A 20,402-nucleotide genomic window follows, 5' to 3' on the forward strand; every position below is an offset into this window, starting at 1 on the left:
AAAGCCATTTTATATTAAATGTTTCATAAGGAGTGGCCTTAAAAAGCAAGACAGTGTGATGGGGGAGAATAGACAACAGAGGTTACGTTTTTTAGTGAACAGAAAGACTTAATGGGAACTGATTTAGTATATGATAGTGGTCATAAATCAGACATGAATGTAACTTTGAATGATTGGGACAAAGGTCATATTGTAGATATGATGATAAAAGCATCATCTACATTGTGTGGTGATGTGAGCAAAAATGATGTAAACAGTGCTGAAGTGGGTGAAATTGTTAAGGTTGAGGAGGAAGGATCTAGTAGAAAAAGCCATCAAATGCAGTAGTTTATGGCAGGCAGAAAATTAGAAGCTATGTTAAGGCAAATTATGAGTAGTTTGAGTAGTATGACTGTGAGAGAATATGATAGTAGGGTGGAAAATAAAACTGATAGCATTAAAACTGTCCTGTCTAGCTTAAATGATGAATTGAAGAAAAAATTAAAAAGGAATTAAGGTATTCAGCTCTAATATTTCAGAAATAAATAAGAAAGTTTTGATGGTAGTGAAAGATTGTGATGAAAGGGCAAACAAAACAGTACAGAATACTAATGAGAAATTAACATTAATGAGTAGTAAATGTATAGAAGAGAGAAATAAACATTACAGATAAACAAAGGGAAGAATTAAAAGCACCAGTAAGGCATTTTCAGACAGCCCATGTTTGGTAAAAGATTTTGAGTGCAAATTAAAATTCAAGGATCCTCAACCATTTTTTCAGAAAACCTTATATTAGTCCATTTTCAAAAAAGGAAGCAGAGAGAAAAGAAATCCAAAAGATGGTCTCTCATGGGGGATTATTGAAATGTCAACTAGCAGGTATAATAACCTACTTGTGGTTGTAAAGAAGAAGAATGGTGGTGTCAGGTTGGTTCTGGATGCCAGGAAATTAAACGAAATCATTATTGGGACGAGTGGTAGACCAGCCAACATAGATGACATTTTCCAAAGTTCCATGGATGTAAGTTTCAGACTTCTTTTGATGTGACTTGTGGCTATTGGAATATCAGTTTGGCCAAGGAATCTAGGCCATGTACAGCAATTTTATATGAAGTTAAGTGTTACGAATACTGTGTGATGCCATTTGGTCTGAACTTGTCTGTGTGTGTGTTTATCAGAGCTGTTTACAAGGTGCTATGTGAGATATTAACTAATGAAATAACAGTCTATGTTGATACTGTCCTAGTAGCGAGTGCAGAATGTTTGAAGCACTGTAAGATTCTGAACGAAGAACTGAGGGCTATGTATAGAGGAAGCACGAAACTAAAATTAAGTAAATCAGAATTTGTAAAGAAGGAAATTTCATTTTGGTTCACAGGATTAATGAGGAAGATATACATCCTGATGCAGAAAAGTTTGCTGCCATTGCAGGTTTCCCACACCCCCAAAACAAGGAGGATCTTAAAGCTAGGTTTGGCTTCTATGGCTTCTACCGAAATTTCACATCAGACCAGTCATTTAACTATCCTTGCCTTGGTAATTTGTTGAGAAAGAATGTGGGGTGGGATTGGACAGAGGAGTGTGAGGATGCATTTAAGAGTTTGAATAACAAATTAGTAAATAATAAAATGCTAGGACTTCAAAATTTTTCACTGAGTTTCTGTATGCAAGTTTTTTGGTTTGGGGGTAGAAATTTTCCAATTAGTACCTACTGGGATGGGGGCTGAACACAAAACTATCCCTTTTGCTAGTAGAACATTACAGCCACACCAAAAGAACTATTCCATTTCAGAATTAGGCTTTGGAAATTAAATTTGGATTTCAAAAGTTTGAGTACTATTTGCTTAGACATAAGACCATAGTGTATACAGATCATAAGGTTTTGAGTTACCTTCAGAAGTGCAGGCTGAAACACACCAGGTAAACTAGGTGGGCTTTGTATTTCCAACAATTTGATTTGGAGGTAAGGTATGTAAGACAATATTGTGCCTGATGTGTTGTCTAGGATACGAGCAGGGAAGAAGGATACTGACAGTACTGAGAACCATGAAGAACAAGTAAGGTTGCTTTATTTGCAGGGAGTGAAGAACAAGAAAATGAGGAAAATTTGCAAGCAAATGAGAAGGTACCAGAATGAGGATACAAATTTAAGGTTGGTTAAGTAGTATTAAAACATTCCAAAGGTGAAACAGTACTATAATATACACAAAGGGTTGTTTTAGGAGGAAAAATTTGAATGATCAGGACTGGAAGGTTACGCTTCCCTACCAACATGTTGATAAATTTATTGACTACTGACATGAGAGCTATGGACATTATGGGATCAGGAGAATAGTCGCTAAGATACAGGAAACAGTAATATTTAACAATTTGTGGAGAAGGGTTAATCAGAGACTAGAAAAGTGTGATGAATGTCAGAGAGTAAAGACAACCATTGTACTATCAAAAGGCTTAATGCAGTCTGACCTTCCTAGCGAACTTAAGAGATTATAGCAGGTGACCTTCTAGGAGCATTGCCTACATCTACTGGAGGTTGCAAGTATATTTTCATTGTGTTGGACACATTCTCAAAATATGTAAATCTGTATCCAATTAAGAAGGCAAATAATAATACTATAATGGACAAGTTGACATCTGATTACCTCTGCAATGTAGTGGTACCAAAATCACTTTTGCCTGACAATGTCCCACAATTTGTTTCAGAGAGGTTTGAACACTGTATGGCAATACACAAGATAAAACAGAAAGATTTCTACCTATTTTCCACAAGGTAACATGAGTGAAAGGGTTATGAAGGGAATTAATAGACCGTGCAGGATTTATTGCAGTAAGAAACACACAGCCTGGGCAGGTCATATTCGATATTTTGAAAATATTATCCACATTTTATGGAACAAATTGACAGGATTTGCCACATATGAGCTTATGTTCAATGCGAGACCCAGCAACATCATCAGATCAGAAGTGGATTTCCCTCAGGTAAGACTAAAAGACAAAACTGGCTAAAGAGATGATGAAAAAAAAGCAGCAGGAAGGAAGAGAAGAAATGACAAAGGAGTGAATCCAGTACGTTTTAGAATAGGTGACCTTATCGTCATCAAAACCAAAGAAAAATATAACAAAGGAAAAATTTGTACACAAACCAAATGGCAGTTATGAGAGTCGAGGGGCATGAAAGGGAAGCAGTGGTTGGGAAGAGAGTGAGACAGGGTTGTAGCCTATCCCTGATGTTATTCAATCTGTATATTGAGCAAGCAGTAAAGGAAACAAAAGAAAAATTTGGAGTAGGTATTAAAATCCATGGAGAAGAAATAAAAACTTTGAGGTTTGCCGATGACATTGTAATTCTGTGAGAAACAGCAAAGGACTTGGAAGAGCAGTTGAACGGAATGGACAGTGTCTTGAAATGAGGGTATAAGATGAACATCAACAAAACCAAAACGAGGATAATGAAATGTAGTTGAATTAAATCGGGTGATACTGAGGGAATTAGATTAGGAAATGACACTTAAAGTAGTAAAGGAGTTTTGCTATTTGGCGAGCAAAATAACTGATGATGGTCAAAGTAGAAAGGATATAAAATGTAGACTGGCAATGGCAAGGAAAGCGTTACTGAAGAAGAGAAATTTGTTAACATCAAATATAGATTTATCAGGAAGTCGTTTATGAAAGTATTTGTACATATTGTAGCCATGTATGAAAGTGAATCATGGACACTTAATTGTTTGGATCAGAAGAGAATAGAAGCTTTCGAAATGTGGTGCTACAAAAGAATACTAAAGATTAGATGGGTAGATCACATAACTAATGAGGAGGTAGTGAATAGAATTGGGGAGAAGAGAAGTTTGTGGCACAACTTGACTAAAAGAAGGGATCAGGTGGTAGGACATGTTCTGAGGCATCTAGGGATCAGAAATTTAGTATTGGAGGGCAGTATGGAGGGCAAAAATCGTAGAGGGAGGCCTAGAGATGAATAAACTAAGCAGATTCAGAAGGGTGTAGGCTGCGGTATGTGCTGGGAGATGAAGCAGCTTGCACAGGATAGAGTAGCATGGAGAGCTGCATCAAACCAGTCTCAGGACTGAAGACCACAACAACAACAACAACATACTTTAAGATTGAGACTGTCGAGTGGGAAGGTAAGTGTTCAACTGATACACGTAGCCCAATGTGTGGTATATCTGAATAATTTAGAGACAAGATTGAGTATAGTGCAAATTTTGTGGAAATGTCCATTGTGGGTGTAAAGATAAGAGGAGCTACAGGTAAGCAATGTGAATTCATAAAATCTCAGGTACTTTCAATGTTTAGTATAGAAAACAAAACTTTTGAACATGGATTTTAAGTGACCCCTAGCCTGGAAGAAAATATAATTCTCGATATTGGTTGAATAGTGAAAGTTGAGGCTTGTTTTGGATGGGCATTCTAAGAAATTAATACTTATGTGAAAACAAATTTCTGTATTTTAAACTGTGGGAAAAGTTGTAACTGTTTGCAAAACATTGTGAACCAAGGTGAGTACCAGGTGTTTGATGAGACTGAGGATCAAGATCTTGAATGTATAGTAGATTAGTAAGAAAGGGAAGCTACAACTCTTAATGAACAAGAACTTAGGATTTTGTTATTAGGATTTAGAAATGTGCTTAGTAAATAACCAGGGAAAGTGAAAGGCTGTCAGTGAATGCTCTACCATATAGATCATCAACCTGTCTTTCTCAAGCGATGAAATATACCATTTTCAAAAAGAAAAGTTGTAGGGAAAGAGCTTCATAAAATGGAGACATGGGGTGTAATTGAGAGAAGTAGGAGTGATTTCAATAATCATTTACTTGTGATAAGTAAGAGAAATGGTGGAGTAAGAAAAGTTTTGTACTCTAGACATGTTATTACATTTCTTATCAGAGAGAATGACCATCCTTAGAACATGGATGAGCTGATACACAAATCTGATTATGTAAAATACGTGAGTATCTTGGACTTCACCTCTGGATTTCACCAGATAGCACTTGAAATTAATTCTGCAAGGAATACAGAATTTTTGTCTGGAGGTAAGTGGTTTCAATACTGTGTTGTGCCATTTGGGCTAAATGTATACGCAGCTGAATTCATAAGAGCCCTGGATTCTGTCTTGGATAGTGAAGTGAGTTCAAAATTAATTGTGCATGCTGATGACATTCTGGTCATTGTAATGACTTGGGAACAATTATTTGGTGGTATGGCTGTACCCTGCTGGACCAGTCAACTTACAAGAGATATTAGATGCTGAGTAATGTACTCATGCATCTCTCAACTACATCAGTGTTGTGACTGAGATTTGTAAATTGTTAGCCAAGACTGCCAAAGAGAGTGGTATCCCACATATACAGACGTTTCTTTTTAAGTAGAGGGACTGACATCCCAATACATTATATAACTTTCAATCAGTATGGTTTTCCCTTTATTCATGTTTTTCTTTTTTTACCAATTGTAAATGATTCTATTAGGCCTTTACATAAGTAGGTTTGTTTTTATGAACAACTAGCAAATAGTATGGAAGACATTACTAGTATATACAATATAATATGATACAGATATGTCAGCTTTCATACACTGATTTTTGTCCTCAAGCTACTCGATTATGTCATCATTCAGAAGCTAATTATGACTCTGTTCACCTGTTTTTTATCCTGAGTATTGCACTATTGTGTCTGACTGAAACTTTAATTGTGGGCAAACTCATGCTTAACTCTGTTTTGTGTACCCTTTGTCATCACAACACTGTGTGTGTGCTCAAGGAGAGCATGCAACTATTGATTGAGGCTAGATGCTTCTTATAATTATTCTTTACATATGATTGAAATGATTGTGAACTTTATTCATTTAGTTGTGTTGAAAGGTTTTTTGCTGGTTTGTACATGTGTGGTTTGAATTCATGGGTTGGTCCCTACATTGTATGCCTGTTGTTGTTGTTGTTGTTGTGGTCTTCACTCCAGAGACTGGATAGGCCCTAATATTTTATGATTAATTTGTCCTTTCGTAAATTGACACACGAGGGGCATTTGACAAAAATAAAAACTACTTACATCTGTGGGGAAACCTTTTTTATTTTTCAAAATAGTCTCCTTTTAGACTTATACACTTCATCCAACACTTTTCTAATTTTTGATCCCTTTCAAATGATAGAAATTGTCCAAGTCTGCAAAATAGCTATTAGTTGCTGCAGTCACCTCCTCATCTGAATAAAATCTTTGTCCCGCCAGCACTTTCATCAAATTGAGAAACAAATAGTAACCTGAGGGACTGGGGAATAGGGGGGATGTGAAACGAGTTGGAATCCTATGTCCATTAATTTTGCGACCACAATGGCTGAGGTGTGTGTTGGGCATTGTCGTGATGGAAAAGGACTTTTCACCGGTTCAATCTTGCAGCACGTTTTTCAAATGGTCCTATAAAGATGAATAATATGCATCTGTAATAGTTTTATCCCTTTCCAGATAGTCAATGAGGATTATCCGCTGCAAATCCAAAAAGACAATTGCAATAACTTTTCCAGCCAAAGGAATGGTCTTCGCATTTTTTGGTTCAGATTCTTGCCTTGGTAACCCGTTGTTTAGATTGTTCTTTGGTCTCAGGAGCATAGTAATTGATTCATGTTTCATCCACAGTGATGAAAAGGTGCTTAAAGTCCTGCGGATTCTTCCTGAACAGCTGCAAACTATCTTTGCAGCACTTCACACGTTTCCATTTATGGTCAACCGTGAGCAATCGCGGAACCCACCTTGCGGATAGCTTTCTCATGTGCAAATGTTTATGCAAAATATTATGTACCCATTGATTCGAGATGCCCACAGCACAAGCAATCTCACACACCTTAACACTTCTGTCATCCATCATCATATCACGGATTTTATCAATTATTCCTGTAGTCATAGCTTCCACAGGGCGTCCAGAACATTCAGCACCACCTGTGCCCAAATGGCCACTTCAAAAATTTTGAAACCATTAATAAATTGTTCTAAACAAAGGTGCAGAGTCACCATGATGTTTATCAAGCTTCTCTTTAGTTTCCTGAGGCGTTTTGTCTTTCATAAAGTAATGTTTAATCACCACACGAAATACTTCTTCGTCCATTTTTTTGACAATCACTCGACTTCTTTGATTCACAAGAATGCCAAACACAAAGAAATATACCAATGTGGCTGAAACTTGTTGTGCGCTCTTTCCAAAGATGCTACTAACTAAACATAACCTCAATACGTGCCGGTGGTGCCAACTCTCGGACTTTGCATGGACTGTTCATATGCCCTTTGTATCCTTAAATACTCGGCTTCATGTGGCTGATTGATTTTGTCCTACATTCCTTCTCATGATTAAGTATATTTTTCTGATCTGTACCCATCACTGTGTTTTTCGAGTCTCCTCACTCGTCTTACAGTTAGGCTCTGAATTTTTTCTCATCTCCTTTGAAGATTTGAAGGTTTGATATTTATGGATGTAAACTTGGAATTTGTAATTCTAGTAATTTATCTTGTCTCTGTATTTGTTTCTACAGTTTAGTGTTGTAATGTTGTAGTTTTGACTTTGCATTATTTGTCTTGGGGGCAGTATGTTCCACAGATCAGAGAATCGGAATACCATATCCTGATATATGTATAGTAGATATTTCTTTTAAGTGTTCTGAGGTGTGTTACATATAAGATACTTCTATACAACTGTATTCTGGGGCAGTATGTTCCACAGATCAGAGAACTGGACTACCATATCCGGATATATGTATAGTAGATATTTCTTTTATGTTTTCTGTAATGTGTTACATATCAGATACTTCTATACAGCTGTATTCTATCCTTTGGCATCATTCTGTCACTATTTGGAAAACCTTATGGTCTGTCACAAAATATTGTAAAAACATTGCTTTCAAATTTTGTGAGGAGGATATTGTAGAGGGACAACCTCCTCTAGCATTACTTTTCTGAACAGAAGTAATCAATATCAGAAATAATTACATTTTAAACTGGTCAGTATTATCTCAGCTGTTTTCTGGAAGAATTACCCATGATTTTGTGCATGATATGTTATATTTCAGACTAAAATGTGATCAGACATTTTTGTAATAACAGTGTAATTTCTGATTTTGAATTGTACACTCCTGGAAATGGAAAAAAGAACACATTGACACCGGTGTGTCAGACCCACCATACTTGCTCCGGACACTGCGAGAGGGCTCTACAAGCAATGATCACACGCACTGCACAGCGGACACACCAGGAACCGCGGTGTTGGCCGTCGAATGGCGCTAGCTGCGCAGCATTTGTGCACCGCCGCCGTCAGTGTCAGCCAGTTTGCCGTGGCATACGGAGCTCCATCGCAGTCTTTAACATTGGTAGCATGCCGCGACAGCGTGGACGTGAACCGTATGTGCAGTTGACGGACTTTGAGCGAGGGCGTATAGTGGGCATGCGGGAGGCCGGGTGGACGTACCGCCGAATTGCTCAACACGTGGGGCGTGAGGTCTACACAGTACATCGATGTTGTCGCCAGTGGTCGGCGGAAGGTGCACGTGCCTGTCGACCTGGGACCGGACCACAGCGACGCACGGATGCACGCCAAGACCGTAGGATCCTACGCAGTGCCGTAGGGGACCGCATGGCCACTTCCCAGCAAATTAGGGACACTGTTGCTCCTGGGGTATCGGCGAGGACCATTCGCAACCGTCTCCATGAAGCTGGGCTACGGTCCCGCACACCGTTAGGCCGTCTTCCGCTTACGCCCCAACATCGTGCAGCCCGCCTCCAGTGGTGTCGCGACAGGCGTGAATGGAGGGACGAATGGAGACATGTCGTCTTCAGCGATGAGAGTCGCTTCTGCCTTGGTGCCAATGATGGTCGTATGCATGTTTGGCGCCGTGCAGGTGAGTGCCACAATCAGGACTGCATACGACCGAGGCACACAGGGCCAACACCCGGCATCATGGTGTGGGGAGCGATCTCCTACACTGGCCGTACACCTCTGGTGATCGTCGAGGGGACACTGAATAGTGCACGGTACATCCAAACCGTCATCAAACCCATCGTTCTACCATTCCTAGACCGGCAAGGGAACTTGCTGTTCCAACAGGACAATGCACATCCGCATGTATCCCGTGCCACCCAACGTGCTCTAGAACGTGTAAGTCAACTACCCTGGCCAGTAAGATCTCCGGATCTGTCCCCCATTGAGCATGTATGGGACTGGATGAAGTGTCATCTCACGCGGTCTGCACGTCCAGCACGAACGCTGGTCCAACTGAGGCGCCAGGTGGAAATGGCATGGCAAGCCGTTCCACAGGACTACATCCAGCATCTCTACGATCGTCTCCATGGGAGAATAGCAGCCTGCATTGCTGCAAAAGGTGGATATACACTGTACTAGTGCCGACATTGTGCATGCTCTGTTGCCTGTGTCTATGTGCCTGTGGTTCTGTCAGTGTGATCATGTGATGTGTCTGACCCCAGGAATGTGTCAATAAAGTTTCCCCTTCCTGGGACAATGAATTCACTGTGTTCTTATTTCAATTTCCAGGAGTGTAGATTGTAAAGACAGTGAAAATGTAAAAGAATAACAATTACAGAAGCAAAAATTTCTGCTCAGGCAATACTTCAGCATTATTTACATCAATTGGAATCATGAGAACCTACAATGTCAAAAATTTCAGCTTCAGGAATGAGCCCCTAGACATGAAGAATTGGAACCAAATGTGAGCAAATGAGATATGTAAAAAGGTTATTGTAAGTCTCATTCCTCTCAAAGCTTGTGAAAAGAGTTGATTATAAAGTCAGTTATGTAATGGAGGGGCCGGCCGCGGTGGACTCGCGGTTCTAGGCGCGCAGTCCGGAATGTGTGTGATGTGTGTGATGTCTTTAGGTTAGTTAGGTTTCAGTAGTTCTAAGTTCTAGGGGACTGATGACCACAGAAGTTAAGTCCCATAGTGCTCAGAGCCTTTTGAACCATTTTTTTGTAATGGAGGAATGAATTACAAGACTGGTGTGGTGCTGAAGAGGCATCGCAGAAGAGACTACATTAATCAGGTTGTTAGGGTTACAGTTCTTGGGCATTACAGTGGGCTTAGTGTGGGTGACAGAAACATGGAAAATGAAATTGAAGCAGCTGCACTGTTACAGAGAATGTCAAAAATCATAAATATATTTTTGCACTGTATGCCAGACACAAATACTGAAGCATTTGCACAGTCCTTAGAGAAAATTGACCACTTTTTAGCATAATGAACTAAGGACAGAATATATATTCTTGGTGACATAAATACTGGTTTAAGACTAAGGCAATCACACATTTTAGTTTTCTTAAAATGCTAAGATTGGGTAACTTTTACTGCATTAAGAGTTGGTAACAATTTTTCTGTCATCAGCATTCATTAATGATACTTCACGTAATGGCAGAGTTACGACTACCTCTCATTGTGTCCTGGAATGCTTCCGGATGCCATGAAGGGCACAGGTTGCTGCCAACTGCAGGTGGTGGCTCATGTCGGTACCAATGACGTGTGTCTCCTTGGATTGGAGCAGATTATGTCTGTTTTCGGGCAGCTGGTGGAAATGGTAAAGACTGCCAATCTTGCTTCCGAGATTAAGGCGGAGCTCACCATCTGCACCATTGTTGACTGTGGTCCTTAGCTGCAGAGACGAGTGGAGGGTCTGAATCAGAGGCTCAGGCGGTTCTGTGACGTGTAGGCTGCAGATTCCTTGACTTGCGCCATCAGGTGTTGTGTTTCCAGGTTCCACTTAATAGGTCAGGAGACCACTACACACAGGAGGCAGCTACACAGGTAGTAGGGGCTGTGTGGAAGGGACTGGGCGGTTTTCTAGGTTAGAGGATCTTAGGGAACCACAGAAGAGGCGACCATCTAAAAGTGGGCATGTAAAACACATTAAGGTAGTTGTACAAGCGATTGGTATTGTAGTTGTAAATTGTCGTAGCTGTGTTGGAAAAGAACCAGAGCTTAGAAAGCACTGAAGCTCAAATAGTTGTAGGTTCAGAGAGCTGGCTAAAGCTGGAATTAAGTTCAGCCGAAATTTTTTCAAACGATCTAACAATGTTCAGAAAGGATAGGTTAAATACAGTTGGTAGTGGAATATTTATTGCTGTCAGAGGTAGTTTGCCTTGTAGCGAAATTGAAGTAGATAGTTCGTGTGAAATAGTAAGGGATAGAGGTTATACCTGACAGTTGGACTAAACTATTAACTGGATTGCTTTACCGATCCCACGTCTCAGAATATATAGTTTCTGTGTGGTCAAAGACAACTTGAGTCTCATTTCAAATAAGTGCCCTGCTCATATAATTAAAGTCGGGGTGACTTCAATCAACCATTATTATGCTCGAAAAATTATAAGTTTAAAGCCGGCGGCAGGCATAAAACGTTATTCGAAATTGTGCTGAATGCTTTCTCAGAAAATTAATTTGAACAATTAATCCATGAGCCCACTTGAAGCGTAAATGGTTGCGAAAGCATACTCTATCTCATAGCAACAAATAATCCTGGACAAATAGTGAGTATTGTGACGAATACAGGGATTGGTGACCACAAGGCAGTTGCTGCTACGCTTAATACCATAACACCTACAACCAACAAAAAGAGATGCAAAGTATATCGATTTAAAAAGCTGGTAAAAATTCTCTTAAAGCCTTTTTAAGAGACAGTCTTCACTCTTTCCGATCTGATCATGTAAGTGTAGAAAAGTTGTGGAATGTTTTCAAAGATATAGTTCAAACGGTTCAAATGGTTCTGAACACAATGGCACTTAACATCTATAGTCATCAGTCCCCTAAAACTGAGATCTATTTAAACCTAACCAACCTAAGGACATCACACACATCCATGCCCGAGGCAGGATTCGAACCTGCGACCTGTAACGTTCCCTCTTTCTGTTTATTTAGGTTTGATTTGTTTGATTGTTATTCTTTACTTCTATTATTCGGAATCTTTTTTTTTATTAAATTGAGCCTGAAACTTACGTAATAAATACTTCGCGTGAAGTACGATTTGCAGCATAAACAAAAATTAATTTTGGAAATGTAATCCACTGAATATTAAAAGTAAAGCTTTTGAACAACGCGCGTGACTGACTAGATACATTCAGAGGGTACGTACATTCGCGTGCGAGTGGTTGCGGTCTGATGAGAAATTTTCATTGTGAAATAATTTCGTCGTATCACACTCGGAGATTGCGAACGTACATTCAGAGTAGAGGCACGTACGTTCTATCATTCCCCGTGGCCTGGGTAAAAGAATGGCAATTATTTAAATCTAAGAGTATTTCTTTTGCATCGGACTAGTATTTTTATAAGAAAAAGAAGATTGCAGGTTCTGAATGTCTCGGCAAAACGAATCGGAAGTAATTTTAGCGGCCACGAAAGGAAAGTAGAGAGCAGAATCACGTACCTCTATTGTTGAGCAGCGCCGTTTTGAAGATCTTCGGTTCCATCTAAAACTCGCCTTCTCTGCTTAACATAAATACTCCATAGGCATGGGAATAAGGCTTGTTGTGCGATGAAAATAATATAAAACACATCTCGCGTCTTTTAACTCATTCATTTACCACACACACTAGTAATTAGACAGTACGACATCCCACCAGCCCATCAGAACAAAAGGTAGTCGTTCATACAAGAAATAAAAAACGAAGGGCGATATTGTTCCTATGTCTCTCAAAGATAAAACGTTTACCAGATATTTCTCTGGTGTGTCACTGGAACAATTTTTCAGCACCTCTGCGATTAAATCACAATATTTTCAGTTCCTTTACAGACCGTAGCGATCACGAGGTTCCAGACTGAATCGCCTATAGCTGCATGGCCAAAGAGATAATATCGACAGCATTTGAGAGATATATACCTAATAAATTATTAAGTGATGGTGCTTATCACCCATAGTACACAAAACAGGTCAGATCGTTGTTGCAGAAGCAATGAAAAAAGCATGCTAAATTTAAAAGAATGCAAATTCCCCAAGATTGGCAAAGTTTTACAGAAGTTCGAAATATAGCGCGTTCTTCAATGCAAGATGCTTTTAATAATTTCCACAACGAAATGCTGTCTCAAAATCTGGCAGAAAACCCAAAGAGATTCTGGTCATACACAAAGCACACCAGTGGCAAGATGCAATCAATACCTTCACTGCGTGACAACAACGGTGAAGTCACCAATGACAGTGCCACTAAATCAGAGTTATTAAACGCGGTTTTCCGAAACTCCTTCACCAAAGAAGACGAAGTAAAATATCCCTGAATTCCAGTCAAGAACAACTGCCATGATGATAAACATAGAAGTAGATATCCTCGTGTAACAAAGTAGCTTAAATCACTTAATAAAGGCAAGGCCTCTGGTCCATATTGTATACCAGTCAGGTTCCTCTCATGGTATGATGATAAAATAACTCCATATTTAGCAATTATGTACAACCAATCCCTCACAGAGAGATCCGTACCTAAAGACTGGAAAATTGTTCAAGTCACACCAGACCCAAAAAGGGAAGTAGGTGTAATTTGCTGAATTACAGGCCTATATCACTAACGTCGATTTGCGGTAGTGTTTTGGAACATATACTGTATTTGAACATTATGAAGTACTTTGAAGAAAACCATTTATTGACACGTAGTCAGCAAAGATTCAGAAAATATCGTTTTTGTGAAACACAACTAGCTCTTTATATTGATGAAGTAATAAGTGCTGTCGACAGGGGATGTCAAATTGATTCCATATTTTTAGATTTCCAGAAGGCTTTCGACACCGTTCCTCACAAGCGTCTTCTAACCAAACTGCATGCCTACACAGTATCGCCTCAGTTGTGCGACTGGATTCGTGATTTCCTGTCAGGCAGCTCACAGTTCGTAGTAACAGAAGGAAAGTCATCGAGTAAAACAGAAGTAATTATCCAGCGCAACCCAAGGAAATGTTATAGGCCATCTATTGTTCCTGATCTATATTAACGACATAGGAGACAATCTGAGTAGCCATCTTAGATTGTTTGTATATGATGCTGTAATTTACCTGTCTTGTAAAGTCATCAGATGATCAAAACGACTTGAAAAATGATTTAGATTAGATATCTGTAAGGTGCGGGCAGTTGACTCTGAATAAAGAAATGTGCGAAGTTATTCACATGAGTACTAAAAGATATCCGCCAAATTTCGACTAGGCGATAAGTCACACAATTCTGAAGGCTGTAAATTCAATTAAATACTTAGGGATTACAATTAGAAGTAAATAAATAGGAACGATCACATAGATAATGTTGTGGGTAGAGCGAATTAAAGACTGCTATTCATTGCAGAACACTTAGAAGGAGCAACAGGTCTACTAAAGAGACTGCTTACACCACACTTGTTCGCCCTATCCTGGAGTATTGGTGTGTGGTGTGGGAACCGCATTAGGTGGGACTGACGGATGACATCGAAAAAGTTCAAAGAAGGGCTGCTCGTTTTGTATTGTCGCGAAGTAGGGGAGATAGTGCGACAGGCATGATACATGAATTGGAATGGCAATCATCAAAACAAAGGCGTTTTCCGTTGCGACAGGACCTTCTCATGAAATATCAGTCACCAGTTTTCTACTCCATTCGCGAAAACATTTTATTGTCACCCAACGGCATAGGGAGAAATGATCATCACGATAAGATAATAGAAATCAAGCTCACAGAGAAAATTTAAGTGCTCGTTTTTCCCGCGAGCTGTTGGAGAGTGGAACGGTTGAGAGACAACTTGAAGGTTGGTAATTGAACCCTCTGCCAAGCACTTTTTTGTGAACAGCAGAGTAATCACATAGAGATAGATCCTCCGCAAGCCACTTAGGGCGATTAGCGAAGGGTACCCAGTACCACTTGTAGTCATTTCCTTTCCTGCTGCACTCGCAAACACAGAGTGGGAAAACAACTGTGTACATGCCCCTGTATCAGCCCTAATTTCTCCTGTCTCATCTTCCTGCCTCCCTCCCTACTCTTCCCCCCCCCCCCTACTGCAATGTATGTTGGCGGCAGTAAAACCGTTTGGCAGCCAGCTTCAAATCCCAGTTCTCTAAATTTTTCCAATGGTATTTCTCGAAAAGAACGACATCTTCCTCCAAGTATTGCCATTTGAGTTCCCAAAGCAGCTCCATTACACATACGTGTTGTTCGAATCTACCTGTAACGAACGTAATAGCCGTGCTCTCAATTGTTTCGAAGTCTTCCTTTAATCCGACCTACTATGTGTCCCGAACACTCCAGCGTTACTCAAGAACAGGTCGCAGCAGCGTCTTATACGTGGTCTCCTTCACAGATGTGCTGTTTGTTGTCGGAGGTTAGGGAAGACACAGACTGCTAGGGACTAGATTATTCAAGCTTCTTTTCTTAAATTCTGTACTAAAATGATTTAATACAACAAAATACATTTGATGACAAAAAATTATTTTTCTTTGGAAGATTTATTTTATTTAGTGTAGGTGTCTGATTTATGTAAAGGTAGTAGTAGATCATCAATCACATCGGTAGGTATCTTTGCGCGAAGAGTAACTTAACGTTAGAAATGTGGGTAGATTTGTGAGGAAATAGATAACTATTTCTGGTTGTTCGTGTTTATCTCTGACCACACACAACTTACGCTCTTCTGCTGGGATACTTAAAAATAAAAACATTGCGGCGTGCTTTTTTCTGATGTTTCAAAATTGAGTGTAGGTCTCGTAAAATCAACTATGTTTGCTATCATCGTCGGTTTTATGAACCGTTCTTTAAACAATTGATGGGGGAATTCCAGCAATGTTTGTTGACTTTTACGTTTTTATAGATTATGGTGCACTATTAGGCTTTGCTCGGGCATGGTTTGGACAGATGGGGATTAATAATTGATGGGACAACTGCGCCGCCCACGTGTGTGAAACGTTTTACTGCCCACATAAATGAAAGATGCATGTAATCGTCAGAAGAGAGACTATTGTGCATTTAAAATTAGTTGCGACTTTTGACGTTTGGCTCAGCATCGGGGACGAGACGCCGTTGCCCAAGTAAGAGCTAAGGCAAGCCGAGCCATCTTTGCCTACCACGCTACCAGCAATTCGGTTGGTAAAACGCCCCTGTTGCCACGCCGACGGCAAACAATACGAAGTGGTGTCGCGCATCAGAGGCACCAATGTTCATTAGCTCTCGTTGTGAAGTGATATCTTCTGGCGTTGAAGTGTTCTATAGTCGTCAGGTACTGTGAATGAGTGTTAATGACAACAGTGCAGTATGTCTGAAAACTCAATATTCACAATAAAAATGGACGTTCAAGAAACACATTCACTGACAGTGAAAATAATGTTCTGCTGCCAAATATGTCTCTGAATTCGAGAATAATAGTGGACGCTGAGCCATACCACTCTGTTGTCAAGGATAAAGCTACAACAACGCAGTAGATGAAAGTGGATATTTGGTTCTAAGTACAAAGAAATATTCCACTGGATAGAGTTGAACCTAGCATGCATAAGGTGAAGTTAATGGAGCTTTAAATGCTGTACGAGCAGAAAGCCCCACAGTACCAGGATGACAATCTGGCTGACGCCAAAGGACATAGTTTAATCTTCCTTTATCCATATCACGCTACTTTAAAAGCGACTGAGAATATGCTCCATGAGGCTAAAATGCTGAAAGAAGAAGCCATTGGAAATGTTACACCACTGGTCACGTCTCTAGTTGTCAGTCATACCAAGTAGGTAGTAGAGGAGAGATAGATTCACAAAGAACTATGACCAGTTTTGAGTAATACGTAACTTCTCTTGTTGCCATGTTAAACACTGCTTCTTTTGTCGAAACACAGATTAGTTTACAAATATTCATCTCACTAACATTCTAATACAGTTGAAATTGCGACAGAATCATGAAACAGAGTGTTATTAAACTAGTAACTGAGGGCAAGTCAGGTCAACAGATTAGAAAACAACCCATTCTCAGAATAGCATAAACGCCAAAAATCTTTACTTATTTTGTCAGAAAACCCACAGAAATTCTCGTTTCACCGGATATGGATGGTCCTTAAGAATTACATTATTGTATTGAAAAAATCTTGGTTGCTTCATTGTCGCACCGGATATGAAAGTTTCGCATAATAATCATATGGCAAAATACTCTGATCTTTGTGTGCTATCATTTGTCAAAAATCTTGTTCCGAAAGCTCGAACAGTTTGTGAGATATGTGGGCCTTATGACTAATTCTTTCTGGTTTTTTCTTTGGCGCGTACTTTCATGAGGGAGTGGTTTTTATACAGTCCGTTTTCTCGAGACTGCAGACAGATCACTTTAAGCTTAAGAAATAATTTAGTATTTCTTCTGCCCATGATACGAAGCAGGGTATGATGTAACTTGCACGAAACGCAAATTCACCGCGATTTCTATTTTTTCACTACAAGCCTTAACAATTCTATGCCTAATATCGAAGCATTCATAGTTCATTATAAAATTGACAAATTTACCTACATGATCATGCGAGAATCTCATGATAGTTCCTTTGCAAATATCGGGCCCCAAACGAATGTCAATGGCACATAATGATTTCAGCTCTGCTTGTCCTGTTTATAGGGCTCGTTGACCCTCCAAATATTGTCAAACATTTGAGAAAGGAAGCGGGCTACATGCAGCGCAATACAGATGACTTTTTTTTTTTTTTTTTTTTTTTTTTCCTTTATTGTGATTTTAATACCTGTGACAAACAGGTAGGCCGGCAGCGGACCAAGTATGCCGCTCTTCGGCCTCAGAGTATACACAGAACAGAGATGAGGGAGATATAAAAACAATCAAGACGGCGGGGTACAAACAGTAGACAAAACAGAGTTAAAACGGAGTCGGTCACGTGCGTAGCACAATGGATAAAAGCGGAGAAACACGGTGCACAAACGCAGATGGCAGATGGCCACACGTGAACCAGCGGAGCACAAACGACGAAACACAAACACACTGCAGGAGAGTCGAGGCACAAACACATGCGATGGTCTTCGGCGTAGGACGATGAAAGTAACTGATGGAAGACAGCAGAGTCGTGGCCTGCCAAGGGGAAAAGGTGTGGGGAAGAGGAGAGAGAGGGGGAGGGGAAGATGCCAGTGGAGGAGAGGGATGGAGGAGAAGGGGGAGGGTAGGGGGAGTGGAAGCCCAAGGAGAAAGGGGAGGGGAGGGAGGGAGAGAAGGGAGAGAGGGTGCCCACAGGAAAAGGAGAGGAGAGGGAAGGTAAGGCTCAAAGTTGGTAGGAGGGGTAGATGGAGGGGAGGAGGGCATCATCAGGGAGGGGGAGTTGACGGAAGCCACCGAGGGAGAGGGTGTGGAGGGTGTAAAGATGGAGAGCAGGTGGGATATAGGAATGCAGGCGCGGCAGCGGGTTGGGGTGGGAGAGGATGGGAGAGACAAGAGGGTGTGGAGGATCAAGCTTGCGGGAGGTGTAGAGGATCCGTAACCGTTCGAGGAAAAGGAGGAGGTGCGGGAAGGGAATCAGGTCATAGAGGATCCGCGTGGGGGAAGGGAGACGGATGCGATAGGCGAGGCGGAGCGCATGGCGTTCTAGGATCTGAATGGACTTGTAGAAGGTAGGAGGGGCAGAGATCCAGGCGGGATGAGCATAGCAAAGGATAGGACGGATGAGGGACTTGTAGGTGTAGAGGATGGTGGAAGGGTCCAGACCCCATGTACGGCCAGAAAGGAGCTTAAGGAGGCGGAGGCGGGAGCGTGCCTTGGCTTGGATCGTCCGGAGATGTGGGTTCCAGGAGAGGCGACGGTCGAGGGTGACACCAAGGTACTTGAGAGTAGGTGTGAGGGTGATGGGACGGCCATAAATAGTAAGATAGAAATCAAGGAGACGGAAGGAACGAGTGGTTTTGCCTACAATGATCGCCTGGGTCTTGGAAGGATTGACCTTGAGCAACCACTGGTTACACCAAGTGGTGAACCGGTCAAGATAGGATTGGAGAAGGTGCTGGGAGCGTTGCAGGGTGGGAGCGAGGGCAAGGAAGGCAGTGTCATCGGCGTACTGGAGAAGGTGTAGGGGAGGTGCAGGTGGAGGCATGTCTGCCGTGTAAAGGAGGTAGAGAAGAGGGGAAAGGACGGAACCTTGGGGCACACCGGCGGAGGGGTAGAAGGTGTAGGAATCAGTGTTGTGGATGGTGACATAGGAAGGACGGTGGGAAAGGAAGGAAGCGACCAGACGGACATAGTTGAGAGGAAGAGCAAAGGTTTGGAGCTGGAAAAGGAGACCGGAATGCCACACACGGTCATAGGCGCGTTCGAGGTCGAGGGAAAGGAAGATGGCGGAACGACGGGAATTGAGTTGTTCGGAGAGGAGGTGAGTGAGGTGAAGGAGGAGGTCATCGGCTGAGAAGGACGGCCGAAAGCCACATTGGGTAGGGGGGAGGAGGCGGTGTTGGTGAAGGTGCTTGTGTAGGCGGCGGGTAAGAATGGATTCCAGGACCTTGCTGAAGACCGAGGTAAGGCTGATGGGACGGTAGGAGGAGACAGCGGAAGGCGGTTTGTCGGGCTTGAGGAACATCAGGATCCGGGAGGTTTACCACAGGTCGGGGTAGTAGCCGGTGGACAGGACCACATTGTAGAGCCTGGCCAATGTGGAGAGGAAGGAGGCAGGAGCTTCACGGAGGTGACGGTAAGTAACACGATCATGACCGGGAGCAGTGTTGCGTTTAGGGCGAAGTGTAGCAATGATATCTTGAGTGGTGATTGGGGTATTTAGTTCTGTGTGTGTGATGTTGTCCAAGTACTGGAAGCCAGGAGCAAGCGGGGGGACAGAGGTATCAGTTCGATCACGGACATCAGGAAAGAGGGAATAATCGAACTGGGGATCGTCAGGGATGGTAAGGATATCGGAGAGGTAGGAGGCGAAATGGTTGGCCTTACTAAGGGCATCAGGGAAGGGGTGGTCATCATGAAGGAGAGGGTAGTAGGGAGAGGGTTTAGATCCGGTAAGGCGGCGGAAGGCTGACCAGTACTTGGACGAGTTGATAGGTAAGGTGGCATTAAGACGGGTGCATGTCTGTCGCCAGTCCCGGCGTTTCTTTGCCGTGAGTAAGTTCCTGATGTGTCGCTGTAGTTGCCGGTGGCGTCGTAGTGTGTCCTGGTCACGTGTGTGAAGGAAGGCACGGTAGAGCCGGCGGGATTCACGCAGGAGAAGGACGGCCTGTGGGGGTAAGGTGGGGCGGTGCGGATGGATGGCAATGGTAGGGACGTGGGCCTCCACGGCCTCAGACAAGGTCTGCTGGAGAAAGGAGGCAGCACGGGTAACGTCATCAGGTTGGTGGTAGGTGAGGGGGTGGCTATCGACCTGGAGAGCAAGGGAGTCCCGGTAGGCATTCCAGTTGGCACGGGAGTAGTCATGGACATATTTCGGGGGAGGGTCATGGCGCGGGTCGGGACGGGGGCGACGACCGTCTGATACAGTGAGGAGGACAG

The 20,402-nt window shown here is 41.9% G+C and overlaps 1 protein-coding gene across 14 annotated transcripts in view; it reads right to left on the bottom strand.

The window, feature by feature from the left end:
* Positions 1 to 20,402, bottom strand: part of LOC126295113 (speckle-type POZ protein-like) — a 623,042-nt gene that overhangs the window by 235,293 nt on the left and 367,347 nt on the right. For 3 of the 14 annotated variants that reach the window (XM_049987379.1, XM_049987371.1, XM_049987375.1), the window contains exon 1: positions 12,396 to 13,066. The exons of 3 other annotated variants lie outside the window; for them this stretch is intronic. In XM_049987379.1, coding sequence (XP_049843336.1) covers positions 12,396 to 12,438 — 43 coding nt within the window. In that variant the 5' untranslated portion in view covers positions 12,439 to 13,066. Of the gene's footprint in view, positions 1 to 12,104; positions 12,224 to 12,395; positions 13,074 to 20,402 lie in introns of those variants that run through there. 8 more of the 14 variants (XM_049987382.1, XM_049987384.1, XM_049987380.1 and 5 more) reach the window with 6 other exon arrangements.

The sequence above is a fragment of the Schistocerca gregaria genome, chromosome 11 (genome assembly GCF_023897955.1).
Source record: "Schistocerca gregaria isolate iqSchGreg1 chromosome 11, iqSchGreg1.2, whole genome shotgun sequence".
In the NCBI taxonomy this organism is placed as follows: domain Eukaryota; kingdom Metazoa; phylum Arthropoda; class Insecta; order Orthoptera; family Acrididae; genus Schistocerca; species Schistocerca gregaria.